This window comes from Periplaneta americana, chromosome 2, assembly GCF_040183065.1.
Source record: "Periplaneta americana isolate PAMFEO1 chromosome 2, P.americana_PAMFEO1_priV1, whole genome shotgun sequence".
Lineage (NCBI taxonomy): Eukaryota > Metazoa > Arthropoda > Insecta > Blattodea > Blattidae > Periplaneta > Periplaneta americana.
This window is the reverse complement of record NC_091118.1, coordinates 197117133-197140498: the sequence shown is the minus strand read 5'-3', so window position 1 is coordinate 197140498 and position 23366 is coordinate 197117133. Positions and strand designations below refer to the sequence as shown.

At 35.3% G+C, this 23366-nt stretch overlaps 1 protein-coding gene across 4 annotated transcripts in view; it reads right to left on the bottom strand.

Annotated features, from left to right (window-relative positions):
- Positions 1–23366, bottom strand: part of LOC138695008 (mucin-2-like) — a 195364-nt gene that overhangs the window by 41567 nt on the left and 130431 nt on the right. The window contains exons 5-10 of one of the 4 annotated variants that reach the window (XM_069819289.1): positions 20591–20710; positions 20361–20468; positions 18291–18464; positions 11667–11948; positions 9787–10149; positions 6193–6381 (exon numbers count right to left, since the gene is read on the bottom strand). In XM_069819289.1, coding sequence (XP_069675390.1) covers positions 6193–6381; positions 9787–10149; positions 11667–11948; positions 18291–18464; positions 20361–20468; positions 20591–20710 — 1236 coding nt within the window. The remainder of the gene's footprint in view (positions 1–6192; positions 6382–9786; positions 10150–11666; positions 11949–18290; positions 18465–20360; positions 20469–20590; positions 20711–23366) is intronic. The other 3 variants (XM_069819291.1, XM_069819293.1, XM_069819292.1) reach the window with 3 other exon arrangements.

The window sequence follows — 23366 nt, the reverse complement described above, 5'->3', positions numbered from 1 at the left end:
CTGTATGTTCTTGTAATAGCATGAAAACTTACACTTCATTAAACAACTAGGAAAGTAGTTTTCTTTTGTTTTAAATATAAACAAAAGCTCTTATTGGTCAGGCAGAAGCATGATATATATATATATATATATATATATATATATATATATATATATTTTTTAGAATTAATTATAGTTAATATACATAGGTTGGATAAAAAGTAATGGCAACACTGCTGTCACGTGATGATGGTGCGTTCGAGAGTTGCCAGCTGTGTGGACATGAACAAGGACTGTTAGATGAGTTAGTGCAGCCAGCGGCGACAGTACTCTGTCAATCTACTGCAGTGTGTAGAACGTTGACTTTCATAGGGATAATGCGAGCTCCCTAAGACCGTGTTTACAAAACTAGAGCAACGTTCCTGGATCAAAATTGAAGTGACACGAGGTCGTAGTGCACAAGAATGTTTTCAGCGACTGCATGAAGTATATGCCGATGCAGCATTGCCATATCGCACAGTGGCACGATTGGTTAAAGTGTTCCGGGAAGGCAGGGATGTGAAAGTGATGTTCATTGTGGCATATGACACTGATGGGGTAATACTGCACCACGCTGTACCTCCAAGGCAGACGGAAAACGCGGACTACTGGAACATCCACCGTACTCACCCGATATGATCCATGCGATTACGATCTTTTCACCAAAGTGAAGGAACCACTGCGAGGGACCCGGTACAATACCAGAGATGAACTTATCCGTGCTTTAGGGCGGTCAATAAGGAACATCAACAAAGATGGACGCGCTGATGGTGTACGACGCCTTCCAAACATTTGGCAAAAGGTAATAAATAAGGGGAACGACTATATAGAAGGTACGTAAATGTTGTACCCTTGTGAATAAAACCATGTCAGAAATATCGAACTGTTGCCATTACTTTTTTTCCAACCTTAGTAGATTAAAATGGTTTTCTTTTAGTTTGTTTTATTTGATATTAACAGTAAGCATCTTTTAAATGTTTTCAGTGAAACAACCCAGGATCAGGAAGTAAGACATTAGACCATTTTCCTCAGGAGACTAGAAATGTCTTGTTTGAATTTTATGCGTGGAATTATCAGTTTATTTGGAAGGCAGTTAGTAGGTAAATTCTTGGTTACTGTACTGGCAATTTGTCTGTTCTTGCTGAACAACATTCATAATATCTTTCTGTAACTAAATTTGGTTATTTTCTGGAAAAAAAGAATATTTATTGGATATTAGTACAGAAGAAACTTTTTGTTAGCTAAATAACATTATACTGACCATTCATGTCTTTCATCTAACATAGTAATTTATATATTAATTATCCATTTTCATACAAAAACGTATATAAACTTTGTTCTTCTACATTTTCATACCCAGTGTCTCAAATAATCTAGGATCATTTCTTAGTCTTATTACAATATTATGTGTGCAATAGTGAGAAATAAAAAGCCAAACATTTATATGAAAAAACCAAACCACTTTATTAAAATTGCTCAGTACAAAAATTATAAGAAAATTACGTAGAATATAAAAAGAGATTACTACTACTAATAATAATAATTTAAAGGTACAAAAACCAAGTCTGTTTGATAACTTTCACAGCCACCTGGGCTACTGGCTATATATAGTTACATTTAACGTTATATCACAGTTCACTCTTTCTGGTCAAACAGACAATGAAGTGGAAAGTAAAGCGAAGGGTATGAACTGGCACATATGAAGAATTAAATTCATCTTGTCTTCTGCCTGGTATCCTCACATCACAACTGGTTTGCCCGAGGGGAGCGAAGTTCAGATCGGATGGACCCAAGGAAGGACGCCATTTTCCCGATGGCCTTCAGAGAACACAGAAATAAACTAATGTTACTTTCTTTAATTCTGAAAGCTCCCCAGAGTGTTTATTTACTTTTGTTAATTTTCTGATGAAATAAAGAGTTAAATGGATCTCTGAGATTCTGTCATGCTAAAAAAACAGAAACAGATAGCGACAAAAAGATGCTTTTTTTTTTTTTTTTAATCATGGCTTGAAAATGTCGTGTCTTTATGTCTGTCTGTGTTTCTTAATTCAGTCTTGTCTATGTTGGGTCCTTGCAAAATTAGGTTAGATTAATTTGGAAAAATGAAGACAATAAAAGAAATTTTTATATTAAAACAATTTAAAAGCTGTATAGAGGGGGAAAAAATTTGCCATTTGAGTTACTACTCAGAAAACCGAATGCAAATTAAGATTGTTTAAAAGCTTTCCTCTATTGAAATATTGCTTCCCCCACCCCCCAAGCTCCCCAAAAATGAGTAAATTTGGTCAGTCTTGAAAAAATGAACTATTGACTTTCTTGTTCATAAAATATTAAGCTCTATGTACTATTATGAAAGAAAGAAGAATTTTAATTTGCTTCTCTTCTTTCATAACATGGTATATTAATTTTCTGATGAAATAAAGAGTTAAATGGATCTCTGAGATTCTGTCATGCTAAACAAACAGAAACAGATAGCAACAAAAAGAGGTTTTTTTTTTTTAATCATGGCTTGAAAATGTGTCTTTGTCTGTCTGTGTTTCTTAATTCAGTCTTGTCTATGTTGGGTCCTTTCAAAATTAGGTTAGATTAATTTGGAAAAATGAAGACAATAAAAGAAACTTTTATATTAAAACAATTTAGAAGCTGTATGGGGGGGGGGGGAATTGCCATTTGAGTTACTCAGAAAACCGTATGCAAATTAGGATTCTTTAAAAGCTTTCCTCTATTGAAATCTTGCTTCCCCCCCCCCCCCCCCCAAGCTCCCCAAAAATGAGTAAATTTGGTCAGTCTTGAAAAAAATGAACTATTGACTTTCTTGTTCATAAAATATTAAGCTTTATGTACTATTATGAAAGAAAGAAGAATTTTAATTTGCTTCCCTTCTTTCATAACATGGTATATTAATTTTCTGATGAAATAAAGAGTTAAATGGATCTCTGATATTCTGTCATGCTAAACAAACAGAAACAGATAGCAACAAAAAGATGTTTTTTTTTTTTTTTAATCATGGCTTGAAAATGTCGTGTCTTTGTCTGTCTGTGTTTCTTAATTCAGTCTTGTCTATGTTGGGTCCTTTCAAAATTAGGTTAGATTAATTTGGAAAAATGAAGACAATAAAAGAAACTTTTATATTAAAACAATTTAGAAGCTGTATAGGGGGGGGGGGAAATTGCCATTTGAGTTACTCAGAAAACCGTATGCAAATTAAGATTCTTTAAAAGCTTTCCTCTATTGAAATCTTGCTTCCCCCCCCCCCCCCCCCCCAAGCTCCCCAAAAATGAGTAAATTTGGTCAGTCTTGAAAAAAATGAACTATTGACTTTCTTGTTCATAAAATATTAAGCTTTATGTTCTATTATGAAAGAAAGAAGAATTTTAATTTGCTTCTCTTCTTTCATAACGTGATATGTTGTAATGTAGTTTAATGTGAGATACTGTTATTTCTCAACTTGGAGCTTAACAACATAAACAATACAGTCACTTTCTCTTTTTCCTTGTAAGGTCAAAAGCAACATGTATTGAAAGAGGGAAATAAAAATAGAATAATACACTTTAGTAGTTTAGAGTGTCTTAAAGTAATTTTGTTTACAAAGAAGTCATACGTCTTAAAATGTATATAATGTCTACATTTTTATCCTTTTGAAAATGTATATCTGTCACACTTCTTCCTGTTGTCAGTACTGTATTTGTTTTATGCAGCAGTGATGATCATGCAGTCAGAATTTTATCTTCAAGGGATGTTACTGAGCAACTAATTCTGTGAAAGATTAAATAAATGTTTGGCTTTTCCACTTAGTAAGTGTTGCATGTTTCTTGCTACAAACTACTGTTTCAGTATTAACAATAACTCTTTTATATAAACAATATGGTATTACTAACTTGCTAAGCTAAGAGTCACATACAGTGAAATTTCAACAATGGAAAACCCTGAATGTTAAATACAAGACTTAAAACATAATGCGATCTTATTCTTATGTAAGCTGATAGTCTCAAAACCTGGTTACGATATGTACAAACACTGTATACTGTTAACCGTAGACATATTATGGATTTTCATTTTTGTTTCATAATATTTTGATCATGAAAAAATTCTCACAGTGAGAAAATTTTTCAGATTTCAATTAGTTATTTTAAGTATATGTACGTGAACTACCACAAATATTATCAGAAAATGCATGCTCTAAATTTCTAAAATTTTATAAGGAAATGAATTCACAATTGGACAAAAATTACAAGGTACCACAACAAGACTTATTATAACTTAAATATCTGATAAAAGTATAAAAAAGGGTTTGAAGAGTTCGCGGGAAAAACATTGAATGTCACATTTCTGTTAAGGATTAGATAATGATCTAATTGAGTTTATAACCGCAGATGTAATGCTGTTTCTATAGAAAATAAAGGAAAGGATTACTGTATTCGTGGTGATAATTCTCCTTTTTACCATTTTTCATAAGAACAACATTAAATTTCGTAGTGATCCATTGAATTAGATAATGACATCAACCTTAACAAAACTGTGACATTCATCGTTTTTCCCGCGAACTCTTCAGGTTACTAATATTATTTTGTGCGAGATCGTGCGTATTTTTTTTGCTTTCCGAACAAAACCAATACGCAGTAAGTGTGAAATACCACATTCAGTATTCCCAACGTAACACACATAACAATTTCCCTCTTCTTACCGCTTAAGCGCGACATTCATTTTACTGCTTTAGGCTTTTAACATATTATTTTTAAGAGCTGTTTAACATAGTAATAATTATAAATTGGAAACTTACGGTACCACTGCAATTTCACCTAAATTGCACTGTTAATTATTGTTTTTAAATATTTGCAAAAATTAAGTAAACTCTACAACACCACAAAAGTTACTGCATTTGTAATGCAAGTAACATTAAGGAAGCCGTGAAAAAATCAACAAGATTCCAGATGCCGATGTTATTACTGCAATATGTTATATAAATAATATTGTTAAAATATTAAAATGAAAAATAAATCATTACATAACCTTACCGTTTGTTTTAAGTTCGCATTTATAGACTGGGGGAAAAAAAAAGACAGACGTATATCATGGCCTGCTGGAATATAGTAAACACAGAAAACATTTTATAGCAACAATGTTGAAGATAGATATATTTGTTTTCCAAAGTTGCCGTCATTGAACAGAAACCAAGATGGAGATTTCATTGCAACTAATCAGAAATTACTCTTTCAGGTATGTAATAAACGATCTTCGCACAAAATAATGTACAGTACACGAGCGGTATGTTTGTTTTCATGTTCTCGGAAATTAAAAAAGCTCAACTACGTTTCGCTTTTTCAATCTTTTCCTCGAACATGAAAACGTCAACATACCGCTCTTGTAACGCATATTACTATTTCAAACCAGTTTTATCAAAGTATGAAAAAAAAAAAAAACAAACAAACAAACAAACAAATTCTGCAGTTATATCATTTGGTAACCATAACATTGTTACAGTCTCTCTGACATCTTTAATATTTTTCTTGCATGTAATAAACACTTATTTCTGAAAAGTAGAATACTCTCAGACATGTAGAGTTGTTTGTTTTAATACAATTAATTTTTTTTATTTCTCCTATATAAAATATATTAAAATTTACATAATGTTTTGTGACCTAATTTTTTCTATTTTCAAAGAAATGGGCATTATTGTAGTCTACCTTTTGCATAAATTCATGTTAAGCCGGTATACAAGATTTCATAATTGTTTCTATAATGATTGTGGAGTTATGAAATAATATGTGTGAAAATTTAATATTTTATTTAAAATATTATTAGTAACATTTTTTTTTATACTTTTATCAGATATTTAAGTTCTAATAAGTCTTGTTGTGGTACCTTGTAGTTTTTGTCCAATTGTGAGTTCATTTCCTTATAAAATTTTAGAAATTTGGAGCCTGCATTTTCTGATGATAATTGTGGTCGTTCACGTACATATAAATTAAAATAAACAAAAGATATTCTGCTGTTTCTAAACTGCACTATTTACTGTTTTTGTAGTTTCTAGAATATGTATTTTTTTTTACTATTTCACTATATGTAAATCAGAATTGCCATATTAAAAAAAACAACAAAAACTGAGTTATATGTCAATCAGTATGTGACTCTGAACCAGCTGTACCACTGTGCAGTGGGGTTGTGCAGACTTACAGAGAACATTGTCTGTTCGGTGGTGCTGGTGGTGCCTGTGGTGGTGCTCACAGTTGGCACTGTGGGCATATACACAGGTGTGGTGGTACCCTTCAGCCCATGTCCTGTTGCTCGCAACAGCTCACTCCTGTAACGTGAGCTGAACCGAGGAATATTGGCTGGAACTGATTGTGACGTCACCACAGATACCTGCAAATATCAGAGTACAATGCTCACTTCTGAGGATACTCATTTTGGGGCTCGTTCACAGTTCACTGAGCCATGTTTCGTTGCAAGCGACTCGATGAATCAGTTTTACTCATTATGAACTTGTGTTCAACGGAATTACATCTGATACACCTACTAGTATGTTATATGCAAGCAAAAAATACAGAGGTCTGGGACTAGTCAGAGCATCATGGGAAGCGTTCTTGCAACACTGCAACATCTGCATCACTTTAATATTAAATGAAAATCCTTATGTAGAGCTGAGACGAGATGTTATGGCACCAAAATGCGCGAAGTTTTAAATTGCCGGCCAGCAGGGTAGAGGAGTGGGGGTTGTTTGGGTTACGGTTCTCAAGCTCAGAGCGGCAGGCATATCCGTTTCATCTCTTTCCAAAAACATTCGTCTTACCTTAGTATCACCACTTTCCTACTCAAGAGTCCGAAGATACCTAATGGAATTACGCCCGCTATTCCATCTTTATATTCTTATTCTCCATCCGAATCAGACGACTGATCTGTGCTGGAATCAGATATCCCTAAGTTTATGGAAATATCCCTAAGTTTATGGAAATGTTCTCCAAAATACTGTCCATCACGTGCTCACTTTCAATGTAATTGTTCTCTACTTTCTTCACATAATCATAAACCGATATCCATTCTTGGAAGAAGCGATTGCAGAGTCGGCCTCTGCTTATGCGTAGCGTAGAAATTATAAATGAGTCTTCTTATGACTTCCTCATCAAAACTGTCTACAGCTGCAACAATCTTCTTCTTCGGCTATGATTTTTCCGGACTGGAGAAAGATCTGCTGTTCCTGCCTCAATATTTTTCCCTTCTTTCCTGATTCTTGCCAAGGTTCGCTTTGAAATACCAATGGCAGCCAGTACCCTTGCAAACACGCTTTTCAATGGAATTGGTATTCCGTTTACAGCCTCTTCTGACATGAATTTCCATACATTGTATGCTATTTCATGTCCTTGGCTATGAACTACTCTATGATTTCACACCTTAGACAATGCCATAATGAGGGCGCTCAGAAGGACAATGTTTTCAGTATTAGCAATAGCGGTAGTAGCAGAACGATCTGAACACTCGGAATGCTAGTAACCAACTAACCAAACACCCCTCCAGTTGAGTGTGAGGGCGAGTCCAAGCAAACGAACTAAAATGCGTCCCTCGCGCCGATGCCATAACTTCTCGTCCGGGCTCTAAATAGTATGCGACCTTTGATGTCTGAACTTAATTCTTCCTGTCAACATATAAGTCTCCCTTGTCCAGTTGAACTTCGTAAATCTGTGACTAGGAAATTAAGAGAGGAATTAAGAAATGCAGAATTCGAATCTTGGAAAGTAATGTCTGGAAGAGGCAGAGGTGTAGAATTGTAAAGCCAAGTACCTGAAGCCAATGCCTGGATTTTTAATAAGTCTGAACTATCTACATCTGAATGAGTAACCTGCCTTAAAATGAATGCCAATTTAGCAGCAGTTAGAGGAGTACCTGGTCGCTCTTTCGACAGATCCCGGTGCAGACATGGCTGCCCAGAGACTGAAACCCTTGCCCACGTCCGAGGTCAGTGTAACAGAGGTTTACTCCTCCGAAATGCCAGACACCATCATGATCGATTCTTAATTGCAACTGCTTTGAAAAAAACGTCTTGGACAGTAGAAGAGGAAGTCTTTTGCCTTGCTACTAATGGCTCCTCTAGAGGTATTGACATCATAGCGTATTCCCAGACTACTAAGAAAGAATATATAATTAATCCTACCATAAGGATTGAAACGGGGAGTAGCCAGCCGGAGGAAGTCAATCAAGAGAAGATCAACATTTATCTGCCAACAGTTGATTACTTCAAAGCAAAATACCAGCTTGAAAACATTGAGGTGATTGGTCTTCTTATTGGAGCTCGAGGTGTGATTCCCAAGTTCTTTGAAAGCTTCAGGAAGACTTTTGAACTACCACAGACACTTACTACTGACATCATAACTTCAGTTTTGAAACGCTCTTGCCAAATTCTGAGTCGTCATATTCACTCTGTTTAATTTCTTTTTCTTCACTTTAGTCTATAATTCATATATGTTTATTTTAATTTTCTGTCAACAAATTTATGTAAACATCTAATATTGTAAAATTCATGTAGGAGAGTATACTGAGTCCTTCTGGGCTACCTCCAATGGGAGGCAGTTAACAATTTAAATTTAAAATACCGGTACCTGTACTATTTGTTGTAAATTTACTGTAATTTTATTTTAATTCCTATTCGTAAAACAATGGGTTAAATGTTTGGCCAGTCTTACCAAGTGTCCCAGTTAGCTGATCCTGCTGTCCAAGTCGATTTGTCATTTGATTGAAATTACAATAGCCCATAATAATTTAAATTCTCCTTCACTTCTTTAGGTGTTTGTTGAATTTAGTCTATATTATGAGAGCTTTGAAAATAAGAATTGATTATTTAATTGAGGTTAACAGGTGTTGTTAAGATTAATTCTAAATAATCTCTTTGATTTTTTACTGTCTTTGAAGTCTGCTTGAATGTGCGTAAGATTTTAGGGTTAATTTCTAATTCATTCCACAGTGTAATTGTGTACTGAAGTCCACAAATATCAAAGCAGACTAATTTTTTTAAGAAAATAAATTTTGTATTTTAAAACATTATTTAGGGTCATGTCTCTACATGGCATTTTTGTACAGTTTCTTTAAGAAATTCTGACGTCAGTTGTAAGTTAAATAAAAAGTTACAAATACGATGAATTTGGCGTAATTTAGAATATGCCTCAGTTGGATCCTGAAACGTTCCACAAATATTGATATCACGAAATAAAAATACAAAGATAAAAAAGGGCATATTGCAGCGATATTTTACTACTTAATTAACTTATTATTCCCAGAACATGAATTTTACCAGCAATCGAAAAGTATTGGGAATAAATTTGAATAAGGAACAAAAATAAGATTCCTTCCCAGGCAGGATTCGAACCACGAAAGTCTTAATTACCAGTCTGTCGTGCTCTGGAGTGAACAAGGCTCTGAAATCAGCTACAAGGGTCGGTCCGTTTTTTTTTTTTTTTTTTTTGCCACTACTGTAAGGGTGCTATTCATAGACATTTCGCAGCACGCGCTATGAGCGTACTAAGCTAACCCCGGCTATTCACTGGTTACTAGTACAGAATTCAAATCATATCCTACCGCTAACACTGATTTATGAATACGAAAAACGCTGATCATCCACCGGAAACCCGTGCTAAAAATGTCTATGAATACGGCCCTACATGTTTTAAATTATGTAGTCTCTAGATGTCAAGATTATGAAACTACTGCACATAGCATTATAATTTTAATTTTTAAACTTAAGTTGCGTGATCTCATGTATTGTAATGGATTCAAACATACTGAAGTAGTGGTTGGGATCCGATTGTCAACTGTCGAAGGCCCCACACTCCTCCTAAAGCTGGATGTTGATCTCGCTGTGGCATCCTTCAGTAACTTTTTGTTCTGAGCACTTCCTTCCTTTTCAATTACAGATGCGATCTGGCTGTCCAACGATTTTCTAGCATTTGACAGGAATGGGAAGCGAGGTTTAGGCTTCGTTGTGGTCAATATGGTGGTAGTGATGGAGGGAGGCAGATTCTCTGTAGTGGACGCGTGTCTGTTTTTAAAGCCACTTCTGTTAGTGTGGAAAACAGCTGAATTTTGAGGTGGAGGTGTGGGCACTTGTCGACGGGATTCTGTTGTTGGACTGCCTGATGTCTCCTTCTGTTGAAACATAGGGAATACACAATATTAAACGAAAATATCTAACAATAACTCCATATGTAGATGAAATTATTGTGGATCATCAGTGTGGTTTTAGGCGTAATAGATCAACTATTGACCAGATATTTTGTATTCAACAGATAATGGAGAAAAAATAGGAGTATAAGGGTACAGTGCATCAGTTATTCATAGATTTCAAAAAGGCATATGACTCGGTTAAGAGAGAAGTTTTATATGATATTCTTATTGAATTTGATATTCCCAAGAAACTAGTTCGATTAATTAAAATGTGTCTCAGTGAAACGTACAGCAGAGTTCGTATAGGTCAGTTTCTGTCAGATGCGTTTCCAATTCACTGTGGGCTAAAGCAAGGAGATGCACTATCACTTTTTAACTTTGCTCTAGAGTATGCCATTAGGAAAGTCCAGGATAACAGAGAGGGCTTGGAACTGAACGGGTTACATCAGCTGCTTGTCTATGCAGATGACGTGAATATGTTAGGAGAAAATCCAAAAACGATTAGGGAAAACACGGGAATTTTACTTGAAGCAAGTAAAGAGATAGGTTTGGAAGTAAATCCCGAAAAGACAAAGTATATGATTATGTTTCGTGACGGGAATATTGTACGAAATAGAAATATAAAAATTAGAAATTTATCTTTTGAAGAGGTGGAGAAGTTCAAATATCTTGGAGCAACAGTAACAAATATAAATGATACTCGGGAGGAAATTAAACACAGAATAAATATGGGAAATGCCTGTTATTATTCGGTTGAGAAGCTTTTATCATCCAGTCTGGTGTCAAAAAATCTGAAAGTTAGAATTCATAAAACAGTTATATTACAGGTTGTTCTTTATGGTTGTGAAACTTGGACTCTCACTTTGAGAGGGGAACATAGGTTAAGGGTGTTTGAGAATAAGGTGCTTAGGAAAATATTTGGGGCTAAGAGGGATGAAGTTACAGGAGAATGGAGAGAGTTACACAACACAGAACTGCACGCATTGTATTCTTCACCTGACATAATTAGGAACATTAAATCCAGACGTTTGAGATGGGCAGGGCATGTAGCACATATGGGCGAATCCAGAAATGCATATAGAATGTTAGTTGGGAAGCCTGAGGGAAAAAGACCTTCAGGGAGGCCGAGACGTAGATGGGAAGATAATATTAAAATGGATTTGAGGGAGATGGGATATGATGATAGAGAATGGATTAATCTTGGCCAGGATAGGGACCGATGGCGGGCTTATGTCAGGACGGCAATTAACCTCTGGGTTCCTTAAAAGCCAGTAAGTAAATAATATCTAACAATTAACAAACCACTTAGGGTAAACATATTTTTTTTTAATTGCACTACTTTATTATAGCTCAGACTTTCCTCTTCTATTGAAAGTATTTTACTTGTTTGCTTTCAGGATCATGCCCTAAATTAGGATTTTAAACATATAAGCCCAGCTTCACTTTCAGTTTATTATTTCCTTTCTAAACTAGTTCTAAATGTTTGTAAGATGTTGAACCTGGATTACTTTATCCCTCGATCTTCCTCTTGGTGTGGTAGAGAGCAGTTTGTGTTCTTCATTGTTGGCAGTGCTGGCAGTAGTTTTCCTAGAACTGAATCTAGTGAAAGGTGCTGCAGTGGTAAGCACATTATTATCCTCGCTGTTGCTGCTGTCATCGCCTGGAGTCTTGCTGAATTTGCTGCCCCGCAAGCGACTGTATCCTCCAACCACCAGCACTTTACTACGTTGCCCCTCTTCCACACTGTTTTCTGCACTGTTTGAGGGGGGTGATGGTGCCAGCTGCAACAGTTCACATTTTGAGAGTTTAGACTTTCAAGGTAATTATGTTGTTTCTGAATAGCTCCAAAATGTGCTACGTTTTGCATTGGCTTCTCTGACTTGTTGCCGATTCTGCAAGATGCTTTACGTGTATAAAATATAAGGGCAATTTTCCGTGAGAAAAGAGTTAACATTAATTGTACATTAATATATTTAAAATGAAACGTTTATGCTCGAGAGTCAAATGGGTAGAACGTTACAGAAGTTTCAACATCTGACATCATTTGTTTACCAATGGCAATGAATTTTGTCACACTATTCTGACGTCATTTGCTTAGCAACGGCTCATACACTTGCATTGTTATGGTGTTTTTTTTTCCAATCATAAGAAAACTTTATTATACAATTATGTACAATACAATTGTGCTTAATAGTTATTTATGGTACTTGTGAGGTAAGTGCATCTTTATTGCGCGAGTGGAAAGATTTAAGCACGAGGCGTCAGCCTCGTGCTTAAATTACACGAGCGTAATAAAGATCACGCTCACAAGTACCATACGTAATTTTATCCATGACCATAACGAAAAATTATGTTTTATAAAAGAAAATATGTTCAAAATAAGTCCTCGTATGGCATGGATTTTAGAATCGATACGTGTACTAGATAGGTCATGATGTAGGAGGCCATGATTAGTGAAGAATGGTATCTAAGGCGTTGGATAAATAACAAATTATAATTAATTATGTAATCTTAATATATATTTTTTCATTTTAAACGTGTATTTTCGTCTTTTTGAAGTTTCAGGGATTATTTAGAAGTGTTCACGGGACTAACATGATTAAAATAATGTCACATTTTACTTCTGTAAACTTAAGAGGAATATTAAAACGTAATTAATTATCGTGTCTGTTTAGCTCAGTTGGCTAACACGTGTTATTTTAAAATCCTATAAACTCAACTTCGCAGGTTTAAGTCTCCTCGCATCCCAAAGGTAAATTATTACAAATTAAAAAAAAAGCATATTAGATATGGATGCAATGCACAAATTACGATGTAGTAGATAGAGAAAAGAGAAGGAGATTGAGTGTATCTATATTTAAGAAATGGTAATAAAGTAGAGGTAGTGACATCTAGTAACTAATATATTAACTTCTTGAGTAATAGTTCAATGGAAAAGTATATGTGTGTGCCCGGTACTAGGAAAATGCTAATGAAGTGTGAGATAAAGTTCAAACTGTGAGGTAAAGTCTTTATCTCAGTAGTGGAATAAAGTAATGTTGAATAAAAGCCTACTTTACACTACTTAGTAAAGGCATGTTTTTCGTTATGGTCATGGATAAAAATTATAAATACTATGCTATAAAAGCACACAAGAAACATATATGCAGATTGCAGTCCTATGACTGTCCTCTGGCAATATGTGAAACAAAACAAAAATGTTAATCTTCAAACAACAGATCTGAATGTCTTTTTCTTTTTAATCTTCTTATTTGGCGAGGCAGTGGAAGTTGTTCTGGGATGGTATTAAGCAGTTCATTTTGATGGTTAATCATTGAGTGATAAAGTATGTAGAAGCTGCGCAGGGTGGATTCAACTGTAGGCACGTTCAAGTCTTTGTGTAGGTTGTCATTGCGGCTGTACCAGGGTGCATCCACGATTAGACGAAGGACCCGGTTCTGTATTGTCTGAATTCGTCTGATTTGGGAATTGGATGCATATCCCCATATACCACAGCCATACATCCATATAGGTCTGATCAATGATAAATATATGTCTTTTCAAGTGTAGCGGCAGTGGTGATGAACCCTTCAACAGTGTTTAACTTGACATAATTTATGTCGGAGTCTTTTCACTAGGTTGTTTATATGTGTATTCCAAGTCAATTTTCTGTCCAAATACAGACCTAGGTACCGCAGTTATGGTGTTTGCTAGAAGAATATGCTTATTTTCTTGCTTGGATTATGTTTCTTATTTATCTTATCACAGTCCCATTCTGTAGGTATATAAGATAGAAAAGAATCTGCGTCACAGATGACTCATCGGTACTGCACAGGACATAGTAGTAGGGATCAGTTGAGTTCTAGAGCCGTTCTGTGACATCGTCTCGCATCAAGTACGTTTTACATAGAACTGTATTTTGTCATTCTGAGTACATAAATTACATTTTTCTAGGAAAGTGCGGAATTATAGGTTTCCTGGCAATTGAACTCACATTGGAAGTACGATTTCCTGCATTCAGTAGGCTATTCCTTGGACACTTTCCGCACATCAATCTTCTCTCCTAAATGAAATTATGAAACACTTCACATTTATATGAAGAGCTGAGAATTAGAATATATTCTCTATTGCTACCACGTCTGGTGGTGTGTCCATAAACTCTTCGTCTTCCTTCTCGTCTTCAAAATCCATAATTCAGAACGACATAAATATTGAAACGTTAAGCATATACAATGTCGTCCAAACTGAATAGCTGTTTACATCAACAATGGAAGTAAAAATGATAATACTATAGTCTATATTAGGTATTATACAGTATCTTTATTCTTTACTCTCTTTGAAAGTTGATTTATTACTGATAGGATTTTAACACTATCGTGCATTTTTCTGTATAAATCAGGCTGTAATATGAGCTTTTCCCAGACTTTATCTTTAATTCAAAGGAAGTTTCATAATCTAGTAAAAGTGTAACAAAATTAAAAGTTTAGACCCTGAATAATTGTTTTAAATACCAGGGGCGAATGCTAGTCACGAAAGTTAGTCTAACTCTTTTATTCATAGGGAAAGATGGGAGGATGTAATAATTCATAATTAATAAAAATAATCAGACCCACATAAATAATTTATTTTATAATTATGAAATCATTATGAGTCATGGATCATATTAGCTTATCAGAAGTAGAAGTTCGATATGATATAACAAACATGGCCAACAAAACAGTTTATTTAGTTTTTTTGACCCTGCCAACCAATGCACATTGTTGTATTGAGCTGCACTGAACGAGCGCACATATTCTCTATAATGTCTGTCTTCTCTTGAATAGTCCTTCGGGAAAATGGATTTAATAATAAGGTTTCAATAACACACAATTCCGAACTCATTGCAATACTTCAAATTAATGTTTAAGAATTAATAATACATGCAGCAGCTAACACATGCATTCCGCTCATACAATTACATTGCACTCGCAAATCACAGCACATTCCCGCTGTCAATACCGGTCTGTGTAACGTTAAATAGTCGTTGGTGTAGCTCTCGGACCAGAGCTTCAAACAACACATAACAGAAGCATGTGCGCCTAGGACGGACTAAGGAGGAAGGCACTTGCGCGCTCATCATATTCTCACTATTTCTACGTCTTTCCTGTAGCTCCGAGAAACGAGCAAGCATTGCGATACTTGCGGTGTGCAACCTGCGGATGGTATTACGCCTATACAGTATTCCAAAAATCAAAATAAATTTTAATGTACGTAATCCCATTTGAGAAATATACATTCTACGAAAATATTGGGCTTGCGCAGCAAGCATAGCATGCCCTGAGAAATCGCCCCTGTTAAATACATAAAAGAAACAAAATCAGTTGTATTACAAATTGAATTAATTCATCATTGAATTAATGCCCATGGCTTGTCAGTATATCTTTTCATTAATAGTCTTCCTCGTATGTAATCGTGAAAACTTTGTAACTAATTCAACAGTTCATAGTATAAATACACGTCAAAAAATGACTTTCATACTCCATCGGCAAGTATATCGTGCTATCAAAAAGGAGTGCATTATATGGCAGTAAAAATTTTTAATAGCCTCCCTATCGATATAAAAAATGAAACTCAAAACATAAAATTATTTAAGGCCAAATTAAAGAAGTACCTAATTTCTCACGCCTTCTATTCTGTAGGTGAATTCATGACATTCAATAACACTTCATGAAATTGATACTAAAACTATGTGTTGTGTTAGTAGACTATATTGTAAATCTCGTCTGTATATATTTCATCTAGACTGTGACTATAAATTAAGATTTTATAATAGTATTAAGTTTTTTGCCTTGTTCCATATTCTAACTGTAAGCATGTATGAATACCATGGAATGTTAATAAATACAATACAATACAATACAATACAATCACCCCCTGATGAGAGACTCTGGCAACCCTGATTTCATCTCAGGAGGTTTATCTAAATTTCAGATTTGTTACAAATTGCGAAAAATGCTTAAAAGCTTTAATAACATACGAGTATTATGTTGGTAAAATAATGAATCACAAAATAACATTCTTTCTTGTTTTACACGGTCACGTGGATTCCTCAAGTCTATAAATCCCAACACTGTGATGTAAGCAGTGAATGTAGTTATGGATAAAAAAAAAGAATGCAGTTGTTTCGGTTAACCAGGCATAACGGACTCAACTGAATAAGCAAATGCAAAAAATTAAGGAAAAATTCCATGTTCGTTCCCAACTTTTTATAACAAATGTAATTATGAGAGCGATCGAGGAAACCTCTTATTGAGAATATCGATTTGTAAACTCTCTGGTCCAGACCTGTTTGAGTAACGATCATGCTGATATACTAGTAGGAAATATGAAACTGAAAATGAGTGACATCTAAGTGGATATCTGTGGAAGAGAGAGAGAGACAGTGACATAGTTGGCATTGGAAACCAACCAACTAAACATTTTATAATCAACAACCAACAGGACCTAGGTGATGTCTGGATACCATGGTTATATGTGATCATTAATTAATAAAAAAAAATACTGCAATGTGCTAAACATTTTGATCAGACTGACAACGAAAACACAGTAATAGAGATAATATTGTATAAATTGAGGCTTTCTCTGGAACAAGAACCTAACTGCAAAATCTTGAATCTGAGATATAGAGCATCGAACATTTTAGATCTCGTATAACAGAACGACATTCAAATGTTTATAAAGGATGCTGTGTTCGTTGGAGGGAAATAATATTTTATTAGGGGGGAGATGTGTTACTAAGAATTCAATATATGCTGAAAACGGAAAACGATGTAACATACGTTAAGTTGTTATTCCAGGGAATACCTCAGTTACAATAGATGAAAAAATATCAATGTTCAGATCCTGAAGAACATAGATTTAGATACTAAAGAGAGTAATGAAGTGTTTTGCATTATGTTTCTGTAAAAAGAAACTGTAATTAATCCAGTGGCGTAGCGTCAATGTAAGCTGAAAAGCTTGGCTTCCCCAGTTAATAATAATTTCATAATAAACCTGCAGTTTATGAACAAAATTATTTATTAATTTTAATAGAGTTTATATTTATGCGTTAAATATTGTGATGCGGCAGCTCAGGATGATTTGTGATGCAGCAGTAAACAAGAAGCCTGCACACACCAGCTTCCAAGCAGACTGGTTTCTTACACTCATTCTTCTGTGTAACCCACCCCGCAGATTTTTCATCCCTTTCTAACTAAACTACCCTGGTCGCAAGGCTCGCAGGAAGCTAGCTTTGATATTGAAAATAAGTAGTTTCCAAGTTATACCTTTTCGTGAGTTGTGTTCAGTTGAAGTGTTAGTGTACATTGTGGCTGATATAATAAATAATGAGCGAAATAACAGTTCCTGACACCAGTTTACTTGAATTTTTTAGGACAATTCTATTATCAAGACTGATTTACGAACAAAAGTGTGATTTAAAAAACAAATGACCGACTCCCTTGCTGTCACTGAAAGACACAACCAAAAGACAGACGCATACTTACGTAATGATACTAATACTGTATCTATTGACCGTTAATATTGTGATTTCTCTAAGTATGACAGGGAGTGAGCTAATGTTATACTATACGTGTCTATTTGATGTGTAAACCGTGAAATCATATTTTACTACGTATAATTTGAGGTCATGCCTTATTGGTGTTACTTACGAGGTTCCAACCAATCTTCGACTGCTGACGTGACATTGACTACTATTTATTTTAATACTATATTTTTGTAATACGTTTTCTCATTTCTCATATTGCATGAAAGACAACTTGAATTAGCGTCCCCTGCTCAAAATTTCATGCCATGCCACTGAAATAATCATTCATAGACAGGCCTTCTTCAAGTGAATCTGTCCCTCTCTCTCTCAATACGTCCTCAGATAAAGTGGATGTACTGGAGAATATGTTACATTGTTGGCTGCAATGATGGAAAGATGGTAATACAGATTTTGTGGCAGAGGAAACGGACATGTCCATGCAAAGCATAAGCATACACAAAACACTGTCTCTATCCACTACGAGTTCCAGTGTGGCAAAATGTATGGAATTGTACATAATACCAAGATGTGATTTAATATTGTGATATGGAACTTACACAAATTCAACAGAATAACTTACTAGGAGATTAGCAGTTCTTGGCTTAATCTTATTTACGTCTACATCTGCATCCGATCTCCTGAATATTGTCTTCGGGTCCACTGTGTTTGTGAACCTATTGGATCTCTGGTTACCATCAGCAGCTTTTGTCCTGCTTCTTGAAGAGCCGCGTCTGCTGCCATCTGACTGGAAATTCTAAAACCAATTATCATTTTTGAAGTTATTGAAGTAACACTGTAACAGAACAGTCATGAAGGGGTACAGTTTTCATGCTTCCTCAACACTGATAAGTAACAGGAATTAAGTTGTCGCCTACAAATTATTTTGTACTAAATGAGGAAATGAATGGTGAATGTTATTAATTCGTTCAAGTAGTGTAAATATTATTTCTAGGAGAATACTAAGGCTTGAAGAGAGAATTGTTAGCTAGAGCTCAGATGGATATTAGTTTTACAACTTTAAGCATAAAAGAAATTTAATTTATTTACATTAACTTAAAGCATAAAACTGTTTCAATATTTATTTTTAATCACTTTAATTTTGTAACTTCTTTACTATGTTAATCTATGTTTGTTTTTAACTTTAAAATATGTTGATTTTATGCTGATATGGAACATAAAGTAAACTTATTCTTTATTTAGAACTTTTAAGAATAACTTATATTTTGAATTAGGCAAAAGCACGAAATAAATTTAATATTTATTTGCAATTTTATTGACACTTCGATATACTCCCATACAACACACACAAGACTGATGTATGATTTGCGTTGCGTTATTTCATGATCAAATGAAAGTGAGAGATAGAATAAATTTACAAATATACATGCGGCACATATTAAGTATTATTTTGTGAGGTACATATTTTTTGTTACTTACATATTTATTTTGTTTCCTGTATTTCTTGAAACAATGTTTATGTGACATGTTAATTTTCATTTCTTTTTATTTACGTAAACAATGATGCACAATGGGACCAACACAAAAAGTTATTGTTATATACAATCCACTTACATTCACATTGATTAGGAGCGGTTTGTTAAAGAAGGTATTCAAGACTAATTTAGAAATATTTTAAACAAATTATCCTTGCACCCAAAACGGATGTTCCCTGCACCAGATGATAGTATTTTAATTATTTGGATACAGTAACACATTAAAAAACATGTTAAACGAATTATGCTTGCACCAAAATATAGACTTTCTGGATCAAAATTATCGTATTTTAATTACTTAAATATAATTGCAATTAAGAAACATATTGAATTATCCTTGCACCAAAAACGGATGCTTCCTAGACCAAATCATCGTATTTAAATGATTTAATTAGTAGTACTTCGTAGTTTCGTCTGGTATTTTATAAGGTTGTTATGACTGAGATACCTATTATTAATTTGTTTTTATTTATAACAGTAGACCATGGCTGACTGAGTATGTAAGCACTCGCGCTCAGAGGGATGAAGGTCGGGGTTTGGGATCGCCCACAAGCAACAACTCGTGCTAAAGATTTTGCTTTGCTAATTATTCAGTATGGACTGTTGTATACTATTCATAACCGTTACATATTAAGTACATAACTTTCGCAGTGATCACATCATGTCTTCAGAGTGGTGTGTTATAATTTTGAAAATATTTTTAATTATTTAGTACCAGTAAGTTTTTTCTTCCGTATATGGTGTGGGAGAATATCGAAGACTTCAAGTGAGATGTTTATTTATAGCTTAAAAGGATATTAATTTTTCAACTGTCAACATAAAATTGTCTCAATCTTTATTTTTAAGTTTAAAATATGTTGGTTTTTGCTGAAATGGGTATAAAACATACTTATATTTTATTTAGAATGCTGAATATAGTCTATATATTTTGAATTAAATAAAAGCATGAAACAAATTTAATCTTTATTTGTTTGCAATTTTTATTTTAATTATTATACATTAGCTTGAAGCATGAAAGAAATAGAACCATTATAGCTGTAAAAGTAGACTACTGGCTTTTTACATTAATTTGACATTCTGATAACAGAGTCATGCTGTAGTAGTGCTTTGAGGAATAGAGGAGAGCAATTGAGAGACAGAATAGAGCCCATGCACACCTGATCATCGCTGTAAGGGTAAGCTGTCACTGTCACCACTTGGTGGGAGCTACGAGTGATGAAGGAGTCCTCGAGATCTGTGTTACTCTGTGCCCGTGCCTCGTGTTCCTGGAATGATATTGCGTCATAAAGAGAGACGTGTGCATTTTGAAGTGTGCCAAGAAGAGAATAGTGCATGAAAACTTCGTCTTTTTTCTACGTGTTTTATATATTTTTCTGGCATAACTTACCTGTACCTCCTCGAATTCCTTGGTGACTTTGAGCATTTCCTGGTTCTGCACCTGTTCTGAAACTACCTCCGCACTCGATCTACTTTGTTGAGTAACTTTTGGCTTCAAAGTTGAACCCTCCTGAAACACAAAATGAAATTAAGAAGTCTTGTATTACAATAAATTATATTTTTTCAGCAGAAAATTATGTTATGTGATCACGTGCAACTTAATTTGCGTTTATTTGAATGAATAATACGAGTAGTTTTCTTTGAGACACAGTATTGTATGTTGATGCATATGTAATGTTTATTTAAACGCCTTTAAGACCGAACTTTTACTTTCATAGAATCTAGTAAACTACTTTATGTTTTCATATTTAATACAGAAGGGAGTTAGGTAACGAAAATTCATGTATGTGTTTCTGTTAGATACTAGAAGGATGGGCGTACTGGAATTGGTTCCCAAATCTGCGAATTGGTTCCCAGTTCGTCCCAGAGCTATACCCGAGTTGGTTCCAGGTTGATTTCATCTGTGTACTGCAGTTGGTTCCCGCGCTAGACCAAGCCAGAAAAAATTTCCCTTTCCATTTTATACAGACTTAGGACTGTCAACTGCTGTCTACGGTAGTAGGCCGGTTAAAAAGCTTTGTGCTTGACTGACAAGCTTCGTCGAATAACTTTATAATTTTATTTCTCTACTGGTAAAAATTTGTAACAAACGTGGCCTGTACTTCCACTGCCACTACTCTGCTGATCACTAAAACTTATGATCGGTATTTATATTTTAACGTAGATGAAGCCACGGGTCATGATCGATTATTATAGGTGTCATTATAGGCAATAACAAATACCTCATCCCGTTGTTGATATTTGAACACTACCACTACTCTGCTACATGATCTATTAACATACCCGTCCCACACAGCGATGGTACCTACACGCGTTGTTGATATTTGATGGACAACATGTTACATCCATGATTTTTCCACGGAGGTACTCATTTGAGCATGAGGAACCTACTCGCGTTGTTGATATTTGATGGGCAACATGTTACATCCATGATTTTTCCACGGAGGTACTCATTTGAGCATGAGGAACCTACTCGCGTTGTTGATATTTGATGGGCAACATGTTACATCCATGATTTTTCCACGGAGGTACTCATTTGAGCATGAGGAACCTACTCGCGTTGTTGATATTTGATGGGCAACATGTTACATCCATGATTTTTCCACGGAGGTACTCATTTGAGCATGAGGAACCTACTCGCGTTGTTGATATTTGATAGGCAACATGTTACATCCATGATTTTTCCACGGAGGTACTCATTTGAGCATGAGGAACCTACTCGCGTTGTTGATATTTGATGGACAACATGTTACATCCATGATTTTTCCACGGAGGTACTCATTTGAGCATGAGGAACCTACACGCGTTGTTGATATTTGATGGGCAACATGTTACATCTATGATTTTTCCACGGAGGTACTCATTTGAGCATGAGGAACCTACACGCGTTGTTGATATTTGATGGGCAACATGTTACATCCATGATTTTTCCACGGAGGTACTCATTTGAGCATGAGGAACCTACACGCGTTGTTGATATTTGATAGGCAACATGTTACATCCATGATTTTTCCACGGAGGTACTCATTTGAGCATGAGGAACCTACTCGCGTTGTTGATATTTGATGGGCCACATGTTACATCCATGATTTTTCCACGGAGGTACTCATTTGAGCATGAGGAACCTACTCGCGTTGTTGATATTTGATGGGCAACATGTTACATCCATGATTTTTCCACGGAGGTACTCATTTGAGCATGAGGAACCTACTCGCGTTGTTGATATTTGATGGGCAACATGTTACATCCATGATTTTTCCACGGAGGTACTCATTTGAGCATGAGGAACCTACTAGCGTTGTTGATATTTGATGGGCCACATGTTACATCCATGATTTTTCCACGGAGGTACTCATTTGAGCATGAGGAACCTACTCGCGTTGTTGATATTTGATGGGCAACATGTTACATCCATGATTTTTCCACGGAGGTACTCATTTGAGCAGGAGGAACCTACACGCGTTGTTGATATTTGATGGGCAACATGTTACATCCATGATTTTTCCACGGAGGTACTCATTTGAGCATGAGGAACCTACACGCGTTGTTGATATTTGATGGGCAACATGTTACATCCATGATTTTTCCACGGAGGTACTCATTTGAGCATGAGGAACCTACTCACGTTGTTGATATTTGATGGGCAAGATGTTACATCCATGATTTTTCCACGGAGGTACTCATTTGAGCATGAGGAACCTACACGCGTTGTTGATATTTGATGGGCAACATGTTACATCCATGATTTTTCCACGGAGGTACTCATTTGAGCATGAGGAACCTACACGCGTTGTTGATATTTGATGGGCAACATGTTACATCCATGATTTTTCCACGGAGGTACTCATTTGAGCATGAGGAACCTACACGCGTTGTTGATATTTGATGGGCAACATGTTACATCCATGATTTTTCCACGGAGGTACTCATTTGAGCATGAGGAACCTAGTCGCGTTGTTGATATTTGATGGGCAACATGTTACATCCATGATTTTTCCACGGAGGTACTCATTTGAGCATGAGGAACCTAGTCGCGTTGTTGATATTTGATGGGCAACATGTTACATCTATGATTTTTCCACGGAGGTACTCATTTGAGCATGAGGAACCTACTCGCGTTGTTGATATTTGATAGGCAACATGTTACATCCATGATTTTTCCACGG